The sequence below is a fragment of the Gobius niger genome, assembly GCF_951799975.1.
Source record: "Gobius niger genome assembly, chromosome: 10".
In the NCBI taxonomy this organism is placed as follows: domain Eukaryota; kingdom Metazoa; phylum Chordata; class Actinopteri; order Gobiiformes; family Gobiidae; genus Gobius; species Gobius niger.
Genome location: NC_136861.1, coordinates 33,595,672 through 33,618,274, shown reverse-complemented (window position 1 = coordinate 33,618,274; position 22,603 = coordinate 33,595,672). Strand labels below are relative to the sequence as shown.

Genomic DNA, 22,603 nt, shown 5'->3' with positions numbered 1-22,603 from the left:
TGTCATTCTCACCTCCATGTGTTTGTCTTAACAATGTCGTCCTAATTTTGTCCTATGACTATTTGAACTGGCTCCAAACACCCAGTCAAATTGCTAGCTTGAACGAGCTTCAGCTAGCCCGCGCTGACTCTATGTTTAAAGCTTAAAAGTCGATTTTGCATGATATGTCCGCTTTAAGATGATCATCACCTCTAAATAATAATAGTATAATAATAATATTAGTCCAAAAAAAGTGAAAGTCCATACAGTATAAGTATTCAAAGTAAAAAAAAGTACAAATTATAATTAATATTTAATTAAATATCATTAATATGTTGTAAAAAAACAACAACTTTGCAGCTTCAAAAACATGAAGATAGGGCCCAATTTCACCACCTGTACGGGAACACATTTTCTTACTTGTTGTGAGTCATTGGCAGTACAATCCCACAGCGCCACCTACTGCTTTGGAGTGTGCATTTTAAAAGGGTCAAAATATACTGCCAACTTCACCTTTTTTTTGGTAGAAACTCAGTTCTCAGCCAAAAACGAAAACTACTCAAGTAATGTACAGATCCTCTAGTACTTGAGTAAATTTACTTTGTTACTGACCACCTCTGCTTTTACTCCACCACAAATAGAAAGTTCAGCCCGTTTCTGTTTTCACTCTATGTTTAAAGCTTAAAAGTGGATTTTGCATGATGTGTCCGCTTTAAGACGATCATCACCTCTAAATAATCACAAATAAATACAAACACAATTGCTTCCTTCTTTTTGTAATGACGTTGGCATAAAACTGTAAGAAAAATACATGAGCACATACTTCAATGGTTGCACTGCCTGGATGTCCGGAGTCTATGAGGCGATCTCCCTCCACTTGAAGCTGGTTGATCTCTTTCTCATGAGCCAGCAGACCGTTTGTCTTGAATTTCTACAAAACAATGGAAAAAATACTGTCACCCGCAGGTTCTATTACACTTGTAGCACATTTTTACTTTTAAACTTTGTAAAGACAAGAGTGTTCTGTTGTGGCGGGACCCTGACCTCATACTCGGTGCGCACGCCCGCCGGGTCCACCATGCGGTCGCTCCAGTCCCTCAGTAGGATCCGCTCCTGCTGACCGGACAGGTAGCCCAGCTCCTTACTGCAGCTCTGCATGTACTCGTGCAGAGCGGACAGCTGGGCGCGCCGCTGCCTCGAACTCTCCTGGAAAACACACGCTTTTACTACTACAGTACTGCACACCTGAGGACGTATATTCAGATAAATACTCACAGTGAGCCGGCCGTATTTGTCCTTCAGAGCGTTGTACTGGTCCTGTGAACAAAAGCGTCATTTAGTTCCGATCACAGACACAGACCAGCGTTCATCCTCATGCATTAAAGCTACAGGGCCTTTAGGAAGCTCCAAAGATCTCCAAGAAATCATGTCAAAGTGTTCAGGAAGTTTATGTGAGATTATTTGATTTACGGTGAAGGTGCTCTTTGGTGTTGGGGACAGAAGGCACTCTTTTCTCTATTTATTTGAACCAGATCAGGGGCGGACTGGCCATATGTCCATTCTGAAAGAGCACAGAAGGGCCACTGGCTCTAGGGCCACCGGTCCCGCCTTAACCGAGCTTTACCCAAATCTAAAAGCTAAAAAGAAAAGCATCAAAACAGCGAAAAAAAAAGAGGATGAAAAGAAAACAAAAATGTGCCGGAAAAGCAACCAAAAAAGTGACAAAAAATGTGATGAAAAGTCAAGAAAAACACGACAACAAAGCAACGAATAGGCCACAAAAACGTGACAAAACCATGACAAAATAATGATAGAAAAAATGTGACAAAAAAGTGACAAAAACACAACAAAAAGCCACAAAAAGCAATGAAGAAACAACAAAGCTATGACAAAAAATGCGGCGACTTGACAAAAAGTTACAATCACTTTGTAGGTCTCAGCTTTCAAATGAGGCATGACATTGTTGCTCTCCAGCCGAGAAGCTTTTAGATTTGGGTAAGGCCGAACTGGAAAAAATGCGCTCCGTTAAGGCGGGTGGTAAGTGCACATTTACGCTAATTTGGGTCAGGCTGGTCAGAGTCCAAGGCTGTTTTTCAGTCCCAGTCCGCCCCTGAACGAGATTAGTTCATTTATCTGCAAAAGCACTGTATGCTGAGTGTTATCTTTATTCTCACTTAGACTATTTATATGGGTTATTAAAGGTGCTCTATGCAACTTTTTATGTAAAAATCAATATTAGTGTGTATATGAACAGTGGCTGTATGGGTGGTTAGCCTAGCGCTTTTACTTTCCATCTCAGTGGCCCCTAAGATGCTTCAGGATCAATTTTATATCAGGTTTTCTAGGGTTTCTAGTAGGTTTTCTGAATGGAATGTATGCGTAACCATGGAGACGGTTCAATCAGTGGTGAAAACATACTAAAATCCCTAAAAACAATTGATCATGGAGTGTTGAAGGAGGCGCTATTCTAACCACCCAAGCAGCCGCTGGGTCATTGAAAGGTCAAACGCATAAAAAGATCCATAATGCTCCTTTAACCCCTTAACTCCCACCTGAACCGAGCACATTTTCTCCAGCTTGGCTTTACCCCAATCCAAAAGCATCTGGAAAAAAGGTGTGAAAATAGCAACAGAACTGAGACGAAAACGATGATGAAGATGTGAGAAAACTTTGACAAAAAAGTGAGGAAAAAATGACAAAAATGTGACCAAAAAAAGGACCAAAAATGACACAAAAATGACATAAAAAAGACCAAAAAAATGACAAAAAATTGACAAAAAATGACAAAAAAAAGACAAAAAATGACCAAAAAAATGACAAAAATGTGACAAAAAAAGGTCAAAAAATGACCCAAAAAAAATGACAAGAAATATGACAAAAAAGATGGAAAAAAATCTGATGACGTGAGGAAAAAGATCCATTTAGATGAGTTTTGTAGATCTTAGCTTTCAAATGAGGTGTTACACTGGCCTACAGGATTTGGTTAAAGCTGAACTGGAGAAAATGCTCTCGGTTCAGGCGGGAGTTAAGAGGTTAAGTAAAGGTCAGTAAGCACCACTTTAAGACGTTTCTGGAGAATAGTCAGAGCCTTTCTTAAAAGTACTGTAAACTAAATTTAGAGCAGTCTTTCTGGGACTTTTTCTACCATATTTAGAGCACATTTATACACATGTGACTTTGGTGCGGGCCCACCTGTGACGTGGTGCCAGGCTGGAGCTGCTCGCTGTAGCCCTCGATCTCCTGTTGCAGGATGTTGTGGGCCGCCATCTGCTTCTCCACATCGGACAGACTGGGCCCAAACGCCCCCGACTTCACCTGCGCCTGCACCGACAGACAGGAAAGCAATGACACAGGCGCCTACATCCAATGCAATATTAACATAGGCGATGCTATAAAAAGTTAGGTACTTTTATTCACTTGCACTTTGACAGTAAACCTGCACCTGTCATTTCATTTTATTTTTTTTACTGTTTATACTTCTTGCCCCCTTAAAGTTTTTGGTAGTAATAGTATATAAGACCTCTATTTACTATTTAAGTGTTTGCACATTTTCTTGTCTATTTTGCCCACCCTGAGCTGAATGTAAACAAGTCAATTTCTCCATTGTGAGATCAATAAAGGCTTTCTGATCTCATCTCATCTCATCTCATCTTATCTTAGGGCTGCTCGATTATTGAAAAAATAATAATCACGATTATTCTTGTCATAATTGAAATCACGATTACGATTGCCTTTAAAAAAAGTCTGTATTTTATTTATATATTTATTAATTTTAAAAAAACTATGCTGAATATTTTCTGTTTTCTGAACAGTCATAAAAGTACAAATGATTTCAAGTTTGCCTCGATTAAGGAGAGGTCTCTGTTTCACACCTGCCCCCTGCTGGCCAGCCCTCACACCTGCGCAAGTAAACTGAGCAGTGCGGCCTGATGACATCATCACACAGCGCTGTTTGTTTTTGTGTCAGACAAAAGCATGAGCCGTGGCACGTGAAATGCGAAGGGAAAATAATCCCAGCGCCATGAAATAATGCAAGAAAAAAGAAAAAAATGATAGAAAAAAATTGACAAAAAAAAAAAAAATGATAAAAAAATTGATTTTTTCCCCCCCCGATTATGCTAATTTTGTAATCGTTTAGTGTAATAATCGAAATCGTAATCGAATTTCGATTAATCGCACAGCCCTATTTAATCTTATCTTATCTTAACTAACCTAACTTGATTTTGTTGCTTGAGTAAATATACTGACACTACTGATCTAATATTAGTCCAATGAAAGTAAAAGTCCATACAGTATAAGTATTCAAAGTTAAAAAAAGTACTAATTATAATTAATAATTAATTAAATATTATTAATATGTTGTAAAAAAAAAATTGCAGCTTCAAAAACATGAAGACAGGGCCCAGTTTCACCACCTGTACGGGAACACATTTTCTTACTTGTTGTGAGTCACTGGCAGTTCAATCCCACAGCGCCACCTACTGCTTTGGAGTGTGCATTTTAAAAGGGTCAAAATATACTGCCAACTTCCCTTCTTTTTTGTGTGTAGAAATTCAGTTCTCAGCCAAAAACGAAAACTACTCAAGCAATGTACAGATCCTCTAAAACTCTTCTTAAGTACTTGAGTAAATTTACTTTGTTACTTTGTTACTTTGCTTTTCACCACCACAAATAGAAAGTTCAGCCCGTTTCTGTTTTCTACACCACTGCATTTTGAACTGGATTCAAAGTAAAAGTATTTTTGATCAAAAGCACATGATTAGACGCTGTTTGGATGTAGATGAGAGGTCTCTAACGGACCAGCTTGTCGTCCAGCAGCGGTCCCCAGTCGATCCTCTGCCGCAGCCGAAGGTCCTGCACTTGGTCGTACACCTCTCTGTAGACGCAGCAGTCCTTGGCCCAGCGCTCGTGGAGGTTCTTCACACTGAGGAGGGAACAGGCATGTAAACATATGAGAGTCTACACACTAGTAATGGCGGCTGCTTCCACCTGCCACTAGGCCCAACTCTATCACAGGAACATGAGCCGCTGACTTACTCTTTCTCGATCTCGGTGGCCTGCGGGTGTCCGAGTTTCTTGGCCTTGTCCACGTCCATGAAGAGGTCTTTGAGCAGCCCCTCCGCCTCGCCCAGTTTGTCCGCGCACTGGTTCTGATGCAGCAGGGACAGGCCCCGGGTTCCACGCTCATGGTCCTGCCACATATTGAACACGTCAGGTATGATGGGTACAAGACCGACCAAAGAACCAATGGAGTTATGCTAAACACTTTTCAAGTTAGTCGTAGTCTAATGTTTATCACCATATTAGCTAATTAATATAGTACTGTAGTATAGTATATGTAGTGTTACCTCAGTGAGTAGTTCCTCTGAGCGCAGGACGTCCTTCTCGACCACGTCAGCACATCTCTGCATGCGTTGGATCAGCTCGGCGAGTTTGGCAGCATCGCCCCTGCAACACACACCACACATGCCACGTTAGACGCTGGATCCTCTCAAGGAAAACAACAAAACAATTCATATATTATAATCGCTTTTGTCAATATTCTCATCCCTAATTACCAGTGAAGTGTTTAAATTGTGGAAACAGTCTCTTTTACTCACTTCGGTTGGATAATACAGTATATTTTACACATGATTTTAGTCCTGCAGCTCTACAATGATATTTACAATGCACAGCAAGTCTCAACAACGGAGACGCCCAGACTTATCTCCATTTCACAACATGAGTTTTATGTTTTTACAGCTCGGGATACGGTGCTTTAAAGTTTAGCAATGCAGCCTTATGTTGCACAATGAGAAACGTGCAACAGTAAATTATTAAAATATTCTGCAGTTTGAAGTGGACAAACCATAACACTATTTTGGGTGCCTCAAATTTAAAAGTTTTGTTTAAAATTTGAAGTGATGTTAATGTAAAGAAAAGCATGTAAGAGACTGGGCTGGTCAAATAGTCCTGCAGTGCCCTCTGCAGGCAGACGTGGGGATGGCTTTGCAAATAACCATTTGTTTTCCCCCAAAAATCGTGATTATTGCATTCGACAATAACAATAATTTTGAAATCGAGAAAGTTGAAGTCTGTTTGTTTACATATATTTCTAACAGTACTAAACTAAATGTTTTTGGTTTTCCAAATATTATGAATATGAGATGTATTCATAATACATCTCAATCATTTGAATTATTGGGACTTCTATTATCTCTAAAAAACAATATATATTTTTTGGCTTTCACTAATGACATGCTAGCAAATCCATGACACTGTGATGAACTGACCTGGAGGGCAGAACATGGGGTATAAAAATGTGGGGGACAGTTTTTGTTCTATCTCTGACAAGTTTCCTGAAATCCAGATATAGAGAAAGCATCTCTGGAATCACCAATAATGGTCCTGTTTGAAGCTGCCAGAGGTGGAAACCAAATAGGGGAAACTTTCAACCCATTACACCACCACTACCTAAACAAATGCTGAATTATGAATATATTTTTCTATTAAACTTCCTTACTCCACTTTGTATTACAAGCTGTTGCCAGTATCGGCAGCAGGTGAAGAGGGAACAACGTTATATCATGGTTAAACGCTCAAAAAAGTGATTTTAGTTGGATGTATCCACTAAAATATATATATACAAAACACGACCACAGGAACAGGGCAGCATTTTACAAATCAGTCGTCACTTGTAATTATTAAGTCAACACGTCAGTCGAGCGGAGGCAGTTGCCGCTCATTGTTTACCTGCCTTACTAAGCGATATGAAACTATTTCCCCGGCCACGCCCGCGCTCAGTCAGCAGGAGGAGAGGCAGGGGTGGCCCTCAGGAATGCCGTCCGAGTGGCACACATTCCTGCTCACTGCCATGTGTCAGGTCTGACTGATGCAGCTGCAGGGGCGCGTACTGCCTGTAGGGGGGGCCTTTTTATAGTTCAGGTAACGATATACAAACTTATCTCGGCGACAGATCGAGTCCAACGAGGAGCGGCCCATTCATCACAGACTCAGACAAAGATAATTGTTTTATGGAAAATTGTAAAAACGTAGGAGAGGATGCTTGAGTAATCGTGTGCAGTATAAGTCGCTCGCTGCTTAATGTTTTAGTACATTTACTGAAGTGTTCAAGTAAAGTAATCCAATTGGACTCATTACGCTAAATGTTGGGACGTAGAAAGCCTTTATGAAGCTAGAAAGGGATAAAGATCACTAATAAGTGACAATAAGATTCTGAACAATCTATAACTCAACATGAGATGGTTGCAACTACGCTAACCGCTAAAATGCAGATTTTTGGACTTGGTTTAGGGTTAATATCTCTGTAATGGCTGGACCTATCCACATGAAACAAAAACTGCTACAAAGTTCAACGTCTTCTCTCTCAGTACATATGAACAAAGGTCACGTGACTGTCTCATAAAGGCGTCCTAAAGTGAAGACAATATTCAAAAGGATGTGCTCGATGTTGGTCAGATGAAAGGACCTTGAATGTCACATTTTTAATTTATTTTTTGTCACATTTTTATTATTTTTTTGTCACATTTTTAATATTTTTTTGTCACATTTTTATTATTTTTTGTCACATTTTTATTATTTTTTGTCACATTTTTTATATATTTTTGTCACATTTTTAATTTATTTTTTGTCACATTTTTATTATTTTTTTGTCACATTTTTAATATTTTTTTGTCACATTTTTATTATTTTTTGTCAATTTTTCATTTATTTTTGGTCATTTTTTAAATAATTTTTTGTCACGTGGCGGGTTTGTAAATCCAATCACTTCCAAATCATGAGAAACAAGGGGAAAACATTTGGACATTTCTTTCCAGGACTCTGCCTCGGCCCCGGCTGTAACTCAAATTATCACATGATGTTCTAGGATGTCGTGAATGCAACCCTTTTTTTGTCCCATTGGCTTTTTCCAATTGACCATTTGGAAATGAGGGGACTAAAAACGGGACATAAAGGGACTATGTTCTACAGTCCCGGCACCTGTCCCCGATCAGCCTGCAGGAGTTCAAGCTCAGTGGCTGAACTCTGGAGATGCTCCAAATGAGGAATGCCGCGTTCGCACACCGTGAAACTTGTGCTTAAGGCCGCCCGGGTTCAGTTGTAGTTGGAATGCCCTTAAAACGAAAGAGTGCATTCCACAAACAACACCTTAAGAAAATCCTTCCTTGTTGGATTAATTCTCACGCCATACATCAAACCAAACATCTTTCAAATTGCCAATAACTACAAGACTTTTGTGTTTTTAAATGGCTACACTTCAGTTCATGCAGAATCTGGCAACAAAATGAGTTTTACCTGCACAGAAATAACAGTTCTACTATATTTATCTGTTTATGACAGCGTAGTTTAGACCTCTACAAACATGAAATGCACCTCTATTGTTTAGCGATTCACTTTTCAGTCGTCTCTCAAATGTTAAAGCATCCGAAGTTATTTCAAATCGCAAATTCTAATTGGAATCAAAGTTGTCAGACAAATCACTATTCGCTTTTTTCTTTCCCCCAAAAAAGTGCTGCACGAGTATACAAGAAAGGAGGCCATATAAATACAAACTAGGAAGGACTTTTGCAGCTAGTATTGCACATCTGATGTAATATCCTTGCACTGGCAGCGTGAGTGGCAATGAAAATACGGCAGACGCTAATTAAACAACATGAAAGGCAGCGATTGTCACTGTTCTGGGGAGTGAAAGTTCGCCCACAAAACCGCTCTGCTCCGGTGCAAGTCTGCAAACAGAAAAGCCACGGCAGAAACAAAGCTGAATGGGTTTGGGTTATCTGGCAACTTTATATCTTTAAATGTAGAGCGTGTAAAGGCGGAAAATTTGAATTAAAGGTGCGGTTAAAAGATTAGCATGCGATATTTTTGCTTTTTCTTTTGCAGGAACTCAGATGTTTCTTCAGTTGTTCCTAAGTCTGATGAATGTCTCATCTTTTGCAGCCCAGGTCACATCAATCCGTCGTGCACGCCATCGATACACTGCGTTAAAGCAGTGTTTCCCAACCAGGGGTGAGTAGAATTTCAATTGGAAAGTTAGTTTTAATTATGTTTTTCAGTAAATGGTTTGATTTTTAGAGAATTTTAGCTTAATTTTGAACACAACACACTGTTAAATACTGTATAATATTAATTTAGTTGGTCACTTTGTAATAATATTGGCAAAATCCTCAAGGTTACTCAGAGTGTAAATCCACGACTCAAGGGGTACGTGAGGCAAAAAGGGTTGGAAACCACTGCCTTAACCTCTTAACTCCCGCCTGAACCGAGAGAATCTTTTTCCTCACGTCATCAGACTTTTTATTTCCATCATTTTTTGTTTTTTCTTGTCCATTTTTTATCACATTTTTGTCATTTTTTTGTTGTCATTTTTTGTAATTTTTTTTGTAATTTTTTGGTCAATTTTTTATCACATTTTTGTCACATTTTGTCACATTTTTGTCATTTTTTGTCACTTTTTTTGTCACATTTTTGTCACATTTTTGTCACATTTTTGTCACATTTTTTGTCATATTTTTGTCATTTTTTGTCACATTTTTGTCATTTTTTGTCACATTTTTGTCACATTTTTTGTCATATTTTTGTCATTTTTTGTCACATTTTTGTCATTTTTTGTCACATTTTTTGTCATTTTTTTGTCACATTTATGTCAATTTCTTGTGACATTTTTGCCACTTTTTCATCAATGTTTCGTCACTTTTTTGTCACATTTCCATCATTGTTTTCGTCTCAGTTTTGTTGCTATTTTCACAGCTTTTTTCCAGAAGCTTTTGGATTGGGGTAAAGCCAAACTGTAGAAAATGTGCTCGGTTCAGGCGGGAGTTAAGGGGCTAAAGTAGTGCTAGTGCAGCCTCCAGGCCCTAGATGTTCTGAGCTTTCAAATAAGGAATGTTTTCATATTGTGAAACTGGTGCCTTCTACAAACTTCTACCTTTACTCTATCAAGATATCGTCAAATGCCTAATGTGGTTAAACGTTTGTGAAAAACACAATTTCCAGGCGGACAAATCCTTCAAAAGCACCATTCTAATACCTTTTTTCTGTCTTCCCTAAAGGCCTGCATTTCGCCGTGCGCACGCCACAGATCCCCCGTCGGACCACGCCCTGGTTGGATGTGCCCCCCAGCGCTCTCCAACAGCAGCGGCAGCGCAGATAAACAAGCCCTTATCGCGTCAGGGTTGCACAATTGTGTCCTGTGGCGGAGGGAGGGAGGGAGGGGAGCGGACACTTGAGGAGTATCAATCGATGAGCAAACACGCGGCCCGTCCACTCCTTCCTCCGGAGTGCAAGTTCGACCCGTTCCACTGTTGATTCAATTAGGACTGGCACTGCGGGTGGATTTAGTGAGTCAGCTGATACACCCTCAGGGCTGCCAGACGCTTTTGGAGAATACAACTCCGTCGTAGTAGACTGCATTTTCAGCTTTACTACCTGAGAGTAATTACCGAAAGGTTTGCAGCGTGTTGACGGAACAGCAGTTTGATACATTTGAGCTGTTTGGCCGAGATAGCTTTGAATTTTGGAGCCTCGACTTTTGTAAGAATGTGGAAATCCCTTGGGAAGCTTTGGCGAGCTTGGACACCCCTGCTGTAAGGAAACTATTAGAGCAAGTTAGACATATAATGATCTACTTTGTGACACATCAAGTTTTCCTCAGAAAGTCTCATCATTCAGCCGGTTAGCCCCCAAACAACTCAAAAAGGACAAGTTCAAAACACCAGGTCCAGCTCATCCTCCTCTTCCCCTCGGGACATTTTGTACCAAATGTCATGACCCCGTCTTAAAGTATGTGTCGTGTCATTTGTCAAAGTCTTTTGAATGAAGCAGGTCTGGAAATTTAGGTTTCTGGGGCGTGGGACCAAACAGGGGCAAATAAATAATAAATAAATGTAGGGTTTTGTCATGGCAGGGGGTAAACTTGAACTTAGAATAATAAAAAGTTGTTTTAACAAAACAAAAATATTATTATCAGAGGTCTGACACTTGTTTCCTTTTACAGTGTAGACATATTTGGAAACCCTCTTGCAAAATGGAGCCTATAATGGATTTTTTTGGTGGTCAAGATGCGAGACAACATTCATGTGAAAATTGTGTGTTTTCATGATTGATTTGGCCAGAAATAAGTATGTTTATATGTTTAGAATTGCTCGTAATTAAAGGGACTATAAGGAGTTTAAAAATGTTAAAATTAAGTATTTTCCTCCACCTACATGTTCCAGCCATGTCCTAATGTGTAGAATGAGCTCAGACCTGTTCACCACAACTGCCTCTAAAATCCTGTACGGTCACTAAAAAATGTGTCACTTCGGCCCGAATTGCCGTCATGCACGAGCTTAACATAGAAGGTGCAGTTACATATATGGCCAGAGGTGGCAGTAGTGAGTATAAAATGGCGAACTTGCTTCCAGCCCCTTTAAGTAAATCAGATTCAGTCATGTTACTGTTGACCCATGATAAAAACGGAAGCAGCTGAAATACTGAAAACTCTATAAAAAAAAGCATTATCAATTCACTTTGCAGATCCAGTGTTTGGATACGCTTTCCACTTGTTAAATTATGCACCAAATCAATGTAAAACAAAGACTGAATTATGACTATTATTTCCCTTATGTGTTTTTGTCACTTTTCTGCTGGATTATAGTATTTTTTTGATGGATTTTTGTCTCTTTTTTTTGATGGATTTTAGTCTTTTTTTTGGTGGATTTTTGTCTTTTTTTTAAATGGATTTTTGTCTTTTTTTGAAGAGTTTTTGTAATTTTTGTCGCTTTTTTTGGTCACTTGAAGCAGATCTAAATAACCATTGGATTTGAAAGCATCACATGAAAGTGTGTAGACAGTGTGATAACAGGATTAACTTCATTCAGATGGGTGCAGAAGTGACTTGATTGAGATTTTGGGCATAATTTGATTAAAAAATACCTGGAGTGGCGTTTTGCAAAAGTACACTAAAAAACATCTTATGTCTAGGGGTATTTTCCAAACATGTATATTAATTCAAATTTTACTACAAAATATACCATGACTAAGGTGTAAGGAAGTAGTTGTACAAACCAAACTGAAGCGTAATATCAGAAAGCTATGCCAGGTTTAGTATATCCAATATTTTAAGTCTGTCAAACTAAAAATTTTAAGTAAACTACAGCCTTCAGATTCAGACATGTAAAATAGGTGTAAGGAATAGTTGAACAAACCAAACTGAAGCGTAATATCAGAAAGCTATGCCAGGTTTAGCATATCCAATATTTTAAGTCTGTCAAACTAAACACTTTAAGTAAAATACAGCCTTCAGATTCAGACATGTAAAATACTACAAACCAAACTGAAGCGTAATATCGAAAAGCTATGCCAGGTTTAGTATATCCAATATTTTAAGTCTGTCAAACTAAACACTTTAAGTAAACTACAGCCTTCAGATTCAGACATGTATTGCTTAAACTTAGAAAAGTCTTTTGCAAACTTGAATGAATCACTGTCTAAAGCACCAGCATGCGGCTCGCTGTAGTGCCAAAACAGCACCAAACACCGCGCCGTGTCACCGGTGGACAAGCGGGTCGCAGAGGGATTTGTTAAGTAAATCGAACTTACGTGCTGATCTTGATCTTCGACATCTTTAACAGCTCCACGCGCTGCGCTCCGTCGCTCCCGGCAGCTGGCTGGTAAGTGCCGCGGTGTCGGCGGTGTGTAGGCAGATTTCCACCTGTTGTTTGAGCTCCTCCCAGGGCAGAGGCAGTAGCAGGGAGGAGGAGTGTAGGAGCGGACCGGGCCAACCTGTTCCACCTCTTCACCCCCGCGCACTCACTAAAGTATCTTTATCTCGGAGCGCTTCCACGTTGCGTGCCTTGTGGTGGTGACAGGAGACCACACCACTTTCCCCTGTAAAGGAAGAAGAGTCATGAGTCAAAGTTTATAAAAAGAGCATTATTGACTCTTTAAACTTCTTACCCTCCGCCTTAACCGAGCGCAGATTCTCCAGTTCGGCTTTACCCAAATCGAACAAGTTCTCACCTGGCGCTTACAGCATATGGGCCAGAGTAACGCCTCATAGCCAAGACATACAAAACAGATCCTTTTCCTCGCATTGCTGCCCCGTTCTTGTCACCTTTTCACATTCTTTTTCATCTCATATTTGTCAGAGTTTGACACATTTTTGTTGTTTGTTTTTTTGTCACATATTTATTATTTTTTTGTCACATTTTTATTTATTTTTTGTCACATTTTTATTATTTTTTGTCACATTTTTATTTATTTTTTGTCACATTTTTATTTATTTTTTATTATTTTTTTTGTCACATTTTTATTTTATTTTTGTCACATTTTTATTTATTTTTTATTTATTTTTTTGTCACATTTTTATTATTTTTTTGTCACATTTTTATTTATTTTTTGTCACATTTTTATTATTTTTTGTCACATTTTTATTTATTTTTTGTCACATTTTTATTATTTTTTGTCACATATTTATTATTTTTTTGTCACATTTTTATTTATTTTTTGTCACATTTTTATTATTTTTTGTCACATTTTTATTTATTTTTTGTCACATTTTTATTTATTTTTTATTTATTTTTTTTGTCACATTTTTATTATTTTTTTGTCACATTTTTATTTATTTTTTATTTATTTTTTTGTCACATTTTTATTATTTTTTTGTCACATTTTTATTTATTTTTTATTTATTTTTTTGTCACATTTTTATTATTTTTTGTCACATTTTTATTTATTTTTTGTCACATTTTTATTATTTTTTGTCACATTTTTATTTATTTTTTGTCACATTTTTATTTATTTTTTATTTATTTTTTTGTCACATTTTTATTATTTTTTGTCACATTTTTATTTATTTTTTATTTATTTTTTGTCACATTTTTTTAAATTGTTTTTTTGTCACGTTTTTGTCGTTTCTTTTTTTTTTACACTTTTTCCAATCGGCTTTTACACTTGGGTAAAACCAAACTGGAGAGAAAGTGCTCCGTTCAGGTGGGAGGTGAGAGGTTAAGTCATTCAGCTTTTACTCTTGCGGCGTCTTCCTTCTTCACTGAACAAATGAACTTTATTAGACGTTTCACTGAAAAAAAAAGTGACATATAAATACTCATAAATACTGTAATTACGCATTCGACAATGTCACTCACTTCTGACACTTCAAAACAACAATGACTTGGGTTTATGTCGTACATTACAAGTTCGACAAGTTTCTCAAAGTGCAACAGGTCATTCATTCATTGACTCTCCACACAAAATACTATTTCAGCCACAGCTGCCTCAGGGCTGACTGATGAAACTGAACCAGACAATATGTGCCAATAAACTCATTCATCTAACAGCATGTCCATTACACTGATGTAGGTCATGTTTGAAGGATGCTCTTAGTGAGTTACAAAAGACACTGTAAGCTGTTTAGAAGGACAACATTTCATCATTTGAAAGCTAAGAGCCTCTAGAGTTCATTCTCTGAGATTTTACTACTGGAGGTCTGCACTAGCACTAGTACAAAAGGCGAGCACATTCACCTTTTTTCAAGCAGGGTCCAATATTCTTTAGTAAAGTTGTTTTTGTTCACTTTACAGCACAAAGGCATAGCAGTAGGATAGAAGTACCTCAAAACATAGAGCTGTATTTATTATAATAAATGTACACAGAGCACACATGGGTCTCACATACTTTATTCTATGATAATATTAATCAATCCTAATTCAATTCAAATCCTAACCCAGTAAGAAGATTGTAAATGGTCTTGGATTATGGTCAGTATTTTCTTGGCAATAACATGGAAACAAGTCTTGTTGCTTAGCTACCATGCTATTACTATCTTATTGCTAAGAGAAGCTAAGTGGCAACAGCCAAAGATACTGTATTTAGAAAAATCCTAGATCGGACCTGACGCTCGTTGACATGGCAAACATGTCGGCCATCTTGTGGCTGGCCTGTGAGGCAAACCCCTATAGGTGTGATGAAGGGCTAATAGGCTTGAGTCTTAACTTCCTGTGGTGCATTATCTGCCCGGATCTTTTTAAACCCTATAACAACCGATGCAAAACCAGCAGCAAAGGTTTCATTGATTCAACGGCAGAACGTGAGATTGAGTTTAGAGATTGTATTACTTCTAAGTCTCATATATCAGTCTGTATAAGTTCATTTCTTTGTAATATCTTGTTTTTAGTTGTCTTGTTTAGTGTTGTGTTAGCTTTGTTTTCTCCATTGATTCCCAGGGTTCAGTGGTCATTTTTCACTGTATCTCTGTCCATGTTCTATAAATGTTGGTCAAGTGGTGTTAAAAAGTATAGAAATACTGTATTCAAGTTCAAGTTAAAGCCAAAGTCTCTGCCGCCTATAAAACTGAAATAACATTTGAAATACTGCAAAAACATGATTTTCTTGCCGGACGTGGCATGGGGTCGGTCGCGGTTGTCGTGGGGTGGCTGGGAATAGGTCGGGGGCGGGATCAAGGAAATAGTAAGTGGTGTTTCCATTTGATTACACTGAATTACTATGGCCATGTCCTATCTAGAGATTCAGTAAAGATATTTGGCCTTAAACTAAAGACTTTACCAGACATTAGAAGTAGCAGTGGTACTAGTTCACTAAGTAAACATTCTGGAGATTTCTCAAATGGCATCTCTTCCTTTATCATCTCATTGGTGAAGGTGTTGGGCCCGGTTACGCTGCCACACACGCCGGGCGCCAGTGAACACACCGGTTCCACAGAAGTACTGTAACTGTGATGGAATGCAGTGAAACTTGTCGATTGGCCATTAATAATCCCCTTTGCAAATAGTTTGGATTAGTATCGCTACACATTTATGTTTTGGAAAAAATGAATAATCAAACATTTGAATATTTTATTTAATCTACATTGAGTGGGCAGAGAGAATAGCTCAGAGTGGAGTGGCTGCTCCTCCATGTGAAGCGTAGCCAGTGTAGGAAGTTTACAAGACCCCGTCCCACAGAGCAGTGTTCATTTTGACAACATATTTTAATTTAGTTTTAGTCTTAGTCTTTTGACAAAAATGTAATTCGATTTTAGTCGAGATTTAGTCAAAAAAAAAAATCTTCAATTTTAGTCCACGTTTAGTCGACCAAAATTGCAAGTAAATTTAGTCAACTTTGCATTGATAATATTCATTATAATCATATTTAATCTGGTTCCTCTGCTTCATGGAGCTGCTCCACATGAACAAAGCTCAGAGCTGATCCTTTGGCAGAGAATTTACATGATCTGAGGCTCTTTCAGACGCTCAATAGAAGTTTGGATGATTTTAGTCTCTCCTTTTCATTTTTATTTAGTCTTATTTTAGTCGACTAAAATATCTGGACATTTTAGTCAGAGTTTTAGTCTCATGAGAAACTTTTAATTTGGTTTTAGTCCAATTTAGTCGTCAAAAATAACACTTTGACTAAAATTAAGACTAAATATTTTAGTCGGCGACATTAACACTGCCACATAGTCTCACGAGGACTATCTTTCCCTTTTCACAATTTTAAGCCCGGTTTCTTCTCCGCAATTTGCTAGTTTTAATTTCATGCAGCAATGAAAAAAATGTAGGCCATTCTATTTGCATATTAGCACAAAACAATAGACGAGCCACGGAATTACCAAAATGTTGTCAGACTGCGTCCACGTAATGATAATGTTGCCGCAGACACTGGTAAGTAATTGAGTCAGCGAGCGAATAATAATAATGACATTACCCGCACAGGTTTCGACATGAAGGCTAACAGTGATTCGATAAACTGCTTTTCTTTCTCGGGAGAGCAGGCTGTTTTCTTACACTCAGCAGAAACTGAACATTGAGTGGGGAAAATTCAGATGTTTTCTAATTAAGGACATTTTGCCAGAGAATTTGGTTCCAAATTGACAACAAGCAATACTATCACAAGCATCGAGATATGTGTAGCTTTACATTAACCTCGCCTGAACCGAGAGCATTTTCTCCAGTTCAGCTTTGCCCAAATCCTGTAGGCCAGTGTAACACCTCATTTGAAAGCTAAGATCTACAAAACTCATCTAAATGGATCTTTTTCCTCACGTCATCAAAAAAAAATTCCATCTATTTTTTGGGTAACTTTTGTGTCATTTTTTTAATCAATTTTTTGTCTTTTTTTTTTTTGTAATTTTTTGTCACATTTTTTTGTCATATTTTTTGGTCATATTTTTGTCTTTTTTGTTGTTGTCATTTTTTGTCTTTTTTCTCACATTTTTGTCATTTTTTTTGTCATTTTTGGTCACATTTTTGTCATTTTTTGTCACATTTTTGTAATTTTTTTGTCACATTTTTGTAATTTTTTTGTCATTTTTTTGGTCATTTTTGGTCATTTTTTGTCACATTTTTGTCATTTTTTTGGGTCATTTTTGTTGTCATTTTTTATCTTTTTTGTCATTTTTTTGGTCATTTTTTGTTATTTTTTGTCTCATTTTTGTCATTTTTTTGGGTCATTTTTGTCATTTTTTTGGGTCATTTTTGTTGTCATTTTTTATCTTTTTTGTCATTTTTTGGGGTCTTTTTTTTGTAATTTTTTGTCACATTTTTTTGTCATTTTTTTTGGTCATTTTTTTGTCTTTTTTGTTGTCATTTTTTGTCTTTTTTCTCACATTTTTGTCTTTTTTTTTGTCATTTTTGGTCACATTTTTGTCATTTTTTGTCACATTTTTGTAATTTTTTGTAATTTTTTTGGTCATTTTTGTTGTCATTTTTTATCTTTTTTGTCATTTTTTTGGGTCTTTTTTTTGTCATTTTTTGTCACATTTTTGTCATTTTATTTTGGTCATTTTTTGTTATTTTTTGTCACATTTTTGTCACATCTTCATCATTGTTTTCGTCTCAGTTCTGTCGCTATTTTCACACCTTTTTTCCAGACGCTTTTGGATTGGGGTAAAGCCAAACTGGGAGAAAACGTGCTCGGTTCAGGCGGGAGTTAAGGGGTTAAAATGTGATGAAACTTCCCTCACCTCTCATGCAGCCGACCAGCAGGTGAGTGAAAAGGAATAAGGAAAGGCTGGTCCTAAGATGCAGACTTTTGCTCCAGCCTTCAGCGTCACCGGGGACATGGTCAGAAATACCAGGATGGAGGATTAGCCTCTTGTGCATGTTTTGAGTTGACACAGGAGGAACCTCCACAGAGCCAGGGAATCCTTCTTGCTGTGAGGGGTGAGCCTTAAACCACAAACAAAACATATATTAATAATTTCAAGTAAAAGTAAGAATTTTGACGACATTTAAAGTGATAGTTTGTAAGTTTAAATGTTTTATCAATGTAATAGACAGCACATAGTTGGCCACCTGGGCCTGCAATTTGATGTAAGTAATATTAAATCATGATATTTTGTGTAAAGTCGCTCCCTTTGCTGATCTCAGACACTAATCAGAATCCCCGGTGCCATCACTTTCACCAATCAGACGAGCTTCCCTGTCAGGCCCAATCCGGAGGGGAGGCGGAGATATCGTTTACCCCTGGAATTCTGTTGCTGCTCTCCTCATTGTGCAAAACAGGGGTGGCTTTCGGGTGCAATCTGGAGGGGAGGGGCTTGATCGTTTACTTTAAAATTTCACTCTCTCTCTCTTTCTTCATTTTGCAATCTTACAGACTCACTTAAACACTTAAACGCAAAAGCAAAACTGAATATGGGATACTCTGCCAGCTCCTCTGATGGAGCTTCCTCAAATTCAATTTTAATAAGCCATGAAAACTTTTGAATGATAGTAATTTACCACACGGGATATATTTCCAAGTGCCTATGCGTATCATTTTCAACCTCTTAAAGGAACAGGCCACCATTTTTACATACTGAGATATGTTACCTTACCTTACCTGAGCTTAGACGAGTTGATACGTACCTGTCTGGTCTTTGCCCTCAGTCACACAAAAAGACCAAAGATGTTGCTAGCATTTGGCCTCTCCCAATGTATTCCTATAGCTCCAAACAGGGTTGAAGTTGGAAGCTACCACGCTCTTCCACCGGCGCAAAGACCAGGTAGACCTCAGGTAAGAACATATCTCAGCATGGAAGAACTGTGTGCTCTCAGTCACGCAAAAAGACCAAAGATGTTGTCAGCATTCGGCCTCTCCCAGCATATTCCTATAGCTCCAAACGGGGTGAAGTTATCATCTTGTCTAAACTCAAGTGAGAACACATCTCAGCATGGAAAAATGGTGGCCTGTTCCTTTAACCCCCACCTGAACCGAGAAGATTTTCTCCAGTTTGGCTTTACCCAAATCTAAAAGCTTCTTGAAAAAACATAATAGCGACAAAAATGAGACGTAAACGAGGATGAAAATGCAACCCCAAAAAAGTGACAAAAGAGCAACCAAAGAAAAACAGTAAAGTGACAAAGAAATGATGAAAAAGTGACAATAATGTGACATAAACGCCACAAAAGAGTAACAGTAAAGTGACTGCAACCTGACCAAAATGCAGGGGAAAAGATCAGTTTAAATTAGTTTTGTAGGTCTAAGCCAGGGGTAGGCAACGTCAGGCCCGGGGGCCAAAACCGGCCCTCCATCATCAAACCCTGGCCCTCGGGATGATTTTGAGAAATATTATGACCCAACTCAGAAATCAAATGCCTGTTAAAATACTCTAGAAATGCTACCAATACTGTCAATTCCTTAAAATATCTTAGCAGAGCACCCTTTTAGGCCATAATCCTAAAAGAATACTCTAAGAATACTAAGAAATGACTTAAATCTACTTGAATTAAGAGATTAAATCTAAAGATTGAGTGGATTTGGTCAGGCCTTAAAGCAGATAAAACCTTGCCGATGGAACAAGCGCAGGTTTTTTCTTAATTCAGATTATTTTGTATAATTTCAAGTGAAAAATAAATATTTTTTTTTACAGTAAAAGTTAATTTGTTTGATTTCCAGTGGGATTTCTGTTTGTTCCATTGGCATTGGTGTTTTAATCTGATCTTAGATTAGTTCAAACCGACTCAAATTTAACATAAACCTCTATTCAAGCGATTTTAAGTAATTTATCTTTTACGCTGGACATTTTTCCAGTATATTATGTACAACACTGGCATATTTAGAAAGTGATGATTTACTTCAATTGCTTCAATTGGAGGGTCCGGCCCTTTGGTCTTTTGACGATGAAGAAAACCGGCCCACCACTGAGCAAACTTGCCTACCCCGGTCTAAGCTGTTCACTTTTAGACTTGGGTAAAGCTGAACTAGAGCAAATGCACTCGGTTAAGCGGGTCTAAGAGGCTAACTTGAACCAATTCTTTTCCATCTTTAATGTTTTCATGTGTATGTTTTATTTACAAAGTGAAAACAAAGCCATATAAATCCCTGCTCTCTGTCTCGCTCTCAGTGCAAAGCGTAACCCAAAGCCTTTCTCACAGGTAGCCGAGTTGCAGTTCAGATTACGGATGCCCGATTATCAGAAACACGCCTAAGTGCAGCTGCAGGAGTAAAGGTCTGGTGTGGAATGCCGCCGCGCCGCCGACGAGCCACTGATGCGCACGGAGATAACAGCTATTAGAGTCGACTCAAAGCTGTGTCGCTGTTTGTTTTAGACTTGACACTTGGAGGAGCCAGAATCGAGAAGCTTCACCCCCCCCCCCCCCCGCCCCCCCCCAGAGGGCCCGAGAACAATGCAATACCGCAGCGCTATCCGTCTGAGCGGTAAGGCGACGCCGGAGCATGCTGCCACGGCTCATGCTTGGGGAAGGTGTGCCTGCGGTTCACACCCAGGGGGACAACGCCCTCATACCTGCCAGAGACAAGAGAAACGAGGAGGGGTGGGGGGGGGGGGCTAATCACATAGGGCGCTGAGTGATAGGCAGGAGGGAAAAAAGAACAAGGCATTCACTTAGCCTTGAACTCTCACCACTCTGCAATTATCACAAACAGGGGGTGGGGGGGGAGTGGCCAAAATGTTCACGTGGATTTTACTGAAGAAGAAGAAGAAGTCAAAAGCAGTCATCCAGATCATGCCGTAACTTAAGTGAAAGTATTGTCTATAATATTAAAAGACAAGTATGAACCAAAAGTAAATCAAAGAAATGTTTGGTAAGACAAAGCAGTGGTTCCCAAAGTGGGCACTGCAAAAAGTATTTAACTAGATCAGTATAAACATCTCAATTTGAGCACAATAATCCAAATTTGAGTTGTTTTGACTAGTTAAGAAGTTCTTGGGCATTTGTCCTAGATTATTTCACTTGTTCTGAGATGTTTCTGACTCGTTTCGATACATTTCGTCCTTATTTCAGGTCATTTTCTTTGCCAATGGGGTAAGAAAATTGGTCTTATCCATCCATCCATTTTCTTCCGCTTTATCCGGGGCCGGGTCACGGGGGCAGCAGTCTCAGCAGAGATGCCCAAACTTCCCGATCAACACACACCTCCTCCAGCTGTTCTGGGGGGACCCCGAGGCGACACCAGGCCAGCTCGGAGACATAGTCCCACCAGCGTGTCCTGGGTCTTCCACGAGGCCTTGTCCCACTAGGACATGCCTGGAACACCTCCCGCGGGAGGCGACCAGGAGGCATCTGGAACAGATGCCCGAGCCACCTCAGCTGCTCCTTTCGACGTGAAGGAGCAGCGACTCTACTCCGAGCTCCTCCCGGGTAACTGAGCTCCTCACCCGATCTCGAAGGGTGCGCCCAGCCACCCTGCGAAGGAAACTCATTTCGGTCGCTTGTATTCGCGATCTTGTCCTTGGTCTTATCTCATTGGCAATTTTACTTTCTTATTTCAAAGCGAGATTTACCCTAGAACTGGTCTGAAATGTCCTCAAACAAGCAAAGTAAACTTGGTCCGATCAGGAAAAGTGTCTAAATGAGTGAAAACCGCTCAAAACAAGATACATTTCCTCAATTCAAGTCATTTAAGCCAATGCTTGATATTTACTTTTTGTAGTGGGGATTGAGTGAAATTAAGCCAAAATACAATATGTTTTGCATCTTAAATTATTATAAACGCTGATTACATTTTACTAAAGGGGGTCCCGAGTTGTTGGTTGAGGGATTTTGGGGGTCATGGCCTGAAACCCTGTGAAAAGGTACAGCGAACTACAAACTGAAAGACCCTGTACAACTCGTTTTTTTGTTCTCGTAGTGAAATTAAGTTTGTGTTCTCTTACTAGGCATCAAACATCAACATAAAACCTTTAGTCTAATTAAAAATGGGGGCAAGATATTTAAATTAAGATCAAACAAGTCAATGCCCTCAAAAGTAGATGAAACATATCCCTTCACTTGAAATAAAACTGCTGTATTTGATTTATCTCAATTTAAAGGTGCATTATGCAACTTTTTATGTGAAAAACAAACGTTGATATTTGCGCATATTTGGAAGGTTTTCAGCTAAACTAAAAAAAACAATTGATCCTGGAGCGCCGTGGAGAGCGCCGTGATGGGAAGTAAAGGCGCCATGTTGACCACTCATACAGCAGCTGGGTCACTACAAGGTCAAATATGCACAAACATCAACTTTTGTTTTCACACAAAAAGTTGCATAATTTTCCTTTAAGTGTATATATCTTAGCCCATGTACAGATTTCTTGAAATTCCAGACTCAAATAAATAAATAAAAATCACTGGTGGATTTGCTCATGGCACTAGTATTAATACCTTGAAATAACATAACACATGGACACATTAGAATCGGCTTGTTGCACAATGTG

General features: G+C 38.6%; 1 protein-coding gene across 1 annotated transcript in view; it reads right to left on the bottom strand.

The window, feature by feature from the left end:
• Positions 1-12,679, bottom strand: part of evplb (envoplakin b) — a 29,211-nt gene extending 16,532 nt beyond the window's left edge. Inside the window, exons 1-8 of the mRNA XM_079565305.1 lie at positions 12,562-12,679; positions 5,328-5,427; positions 5,017-5,171; positions 4,780-4,903; positions 3,172-3,300; positions 1,255-1,296; positions 1,024-1,185; positions 803-910 (exon numbers count right to left, since the gene is read on the bottom strand). Coding sequence (XP_079421431.1) covers positions 803-910; positions 1,024-1,185; positions 1,255-1,296; positions 3,172-3,300; positions 4,780-4,903; positions 5,017-5,171; positions 5,328-5,427; positions 12,562-12,584 — 843 coding nt within the window. The 5' untranslated portion in view covers positions 12,585-12,679. The remainder of the gene's footprint in view (positions 1-802; positions 911-1,023; positions 1,186-1,254; positions 1,297-3,171; positions 3,301-4,779; positions 4,904-5,016; positions 5,172-5,327; positions 5,428-12,561) is intronic.
• Between the last annotated feature and the right edge of the window lie 9,924 nt (positions 12,680-22,603).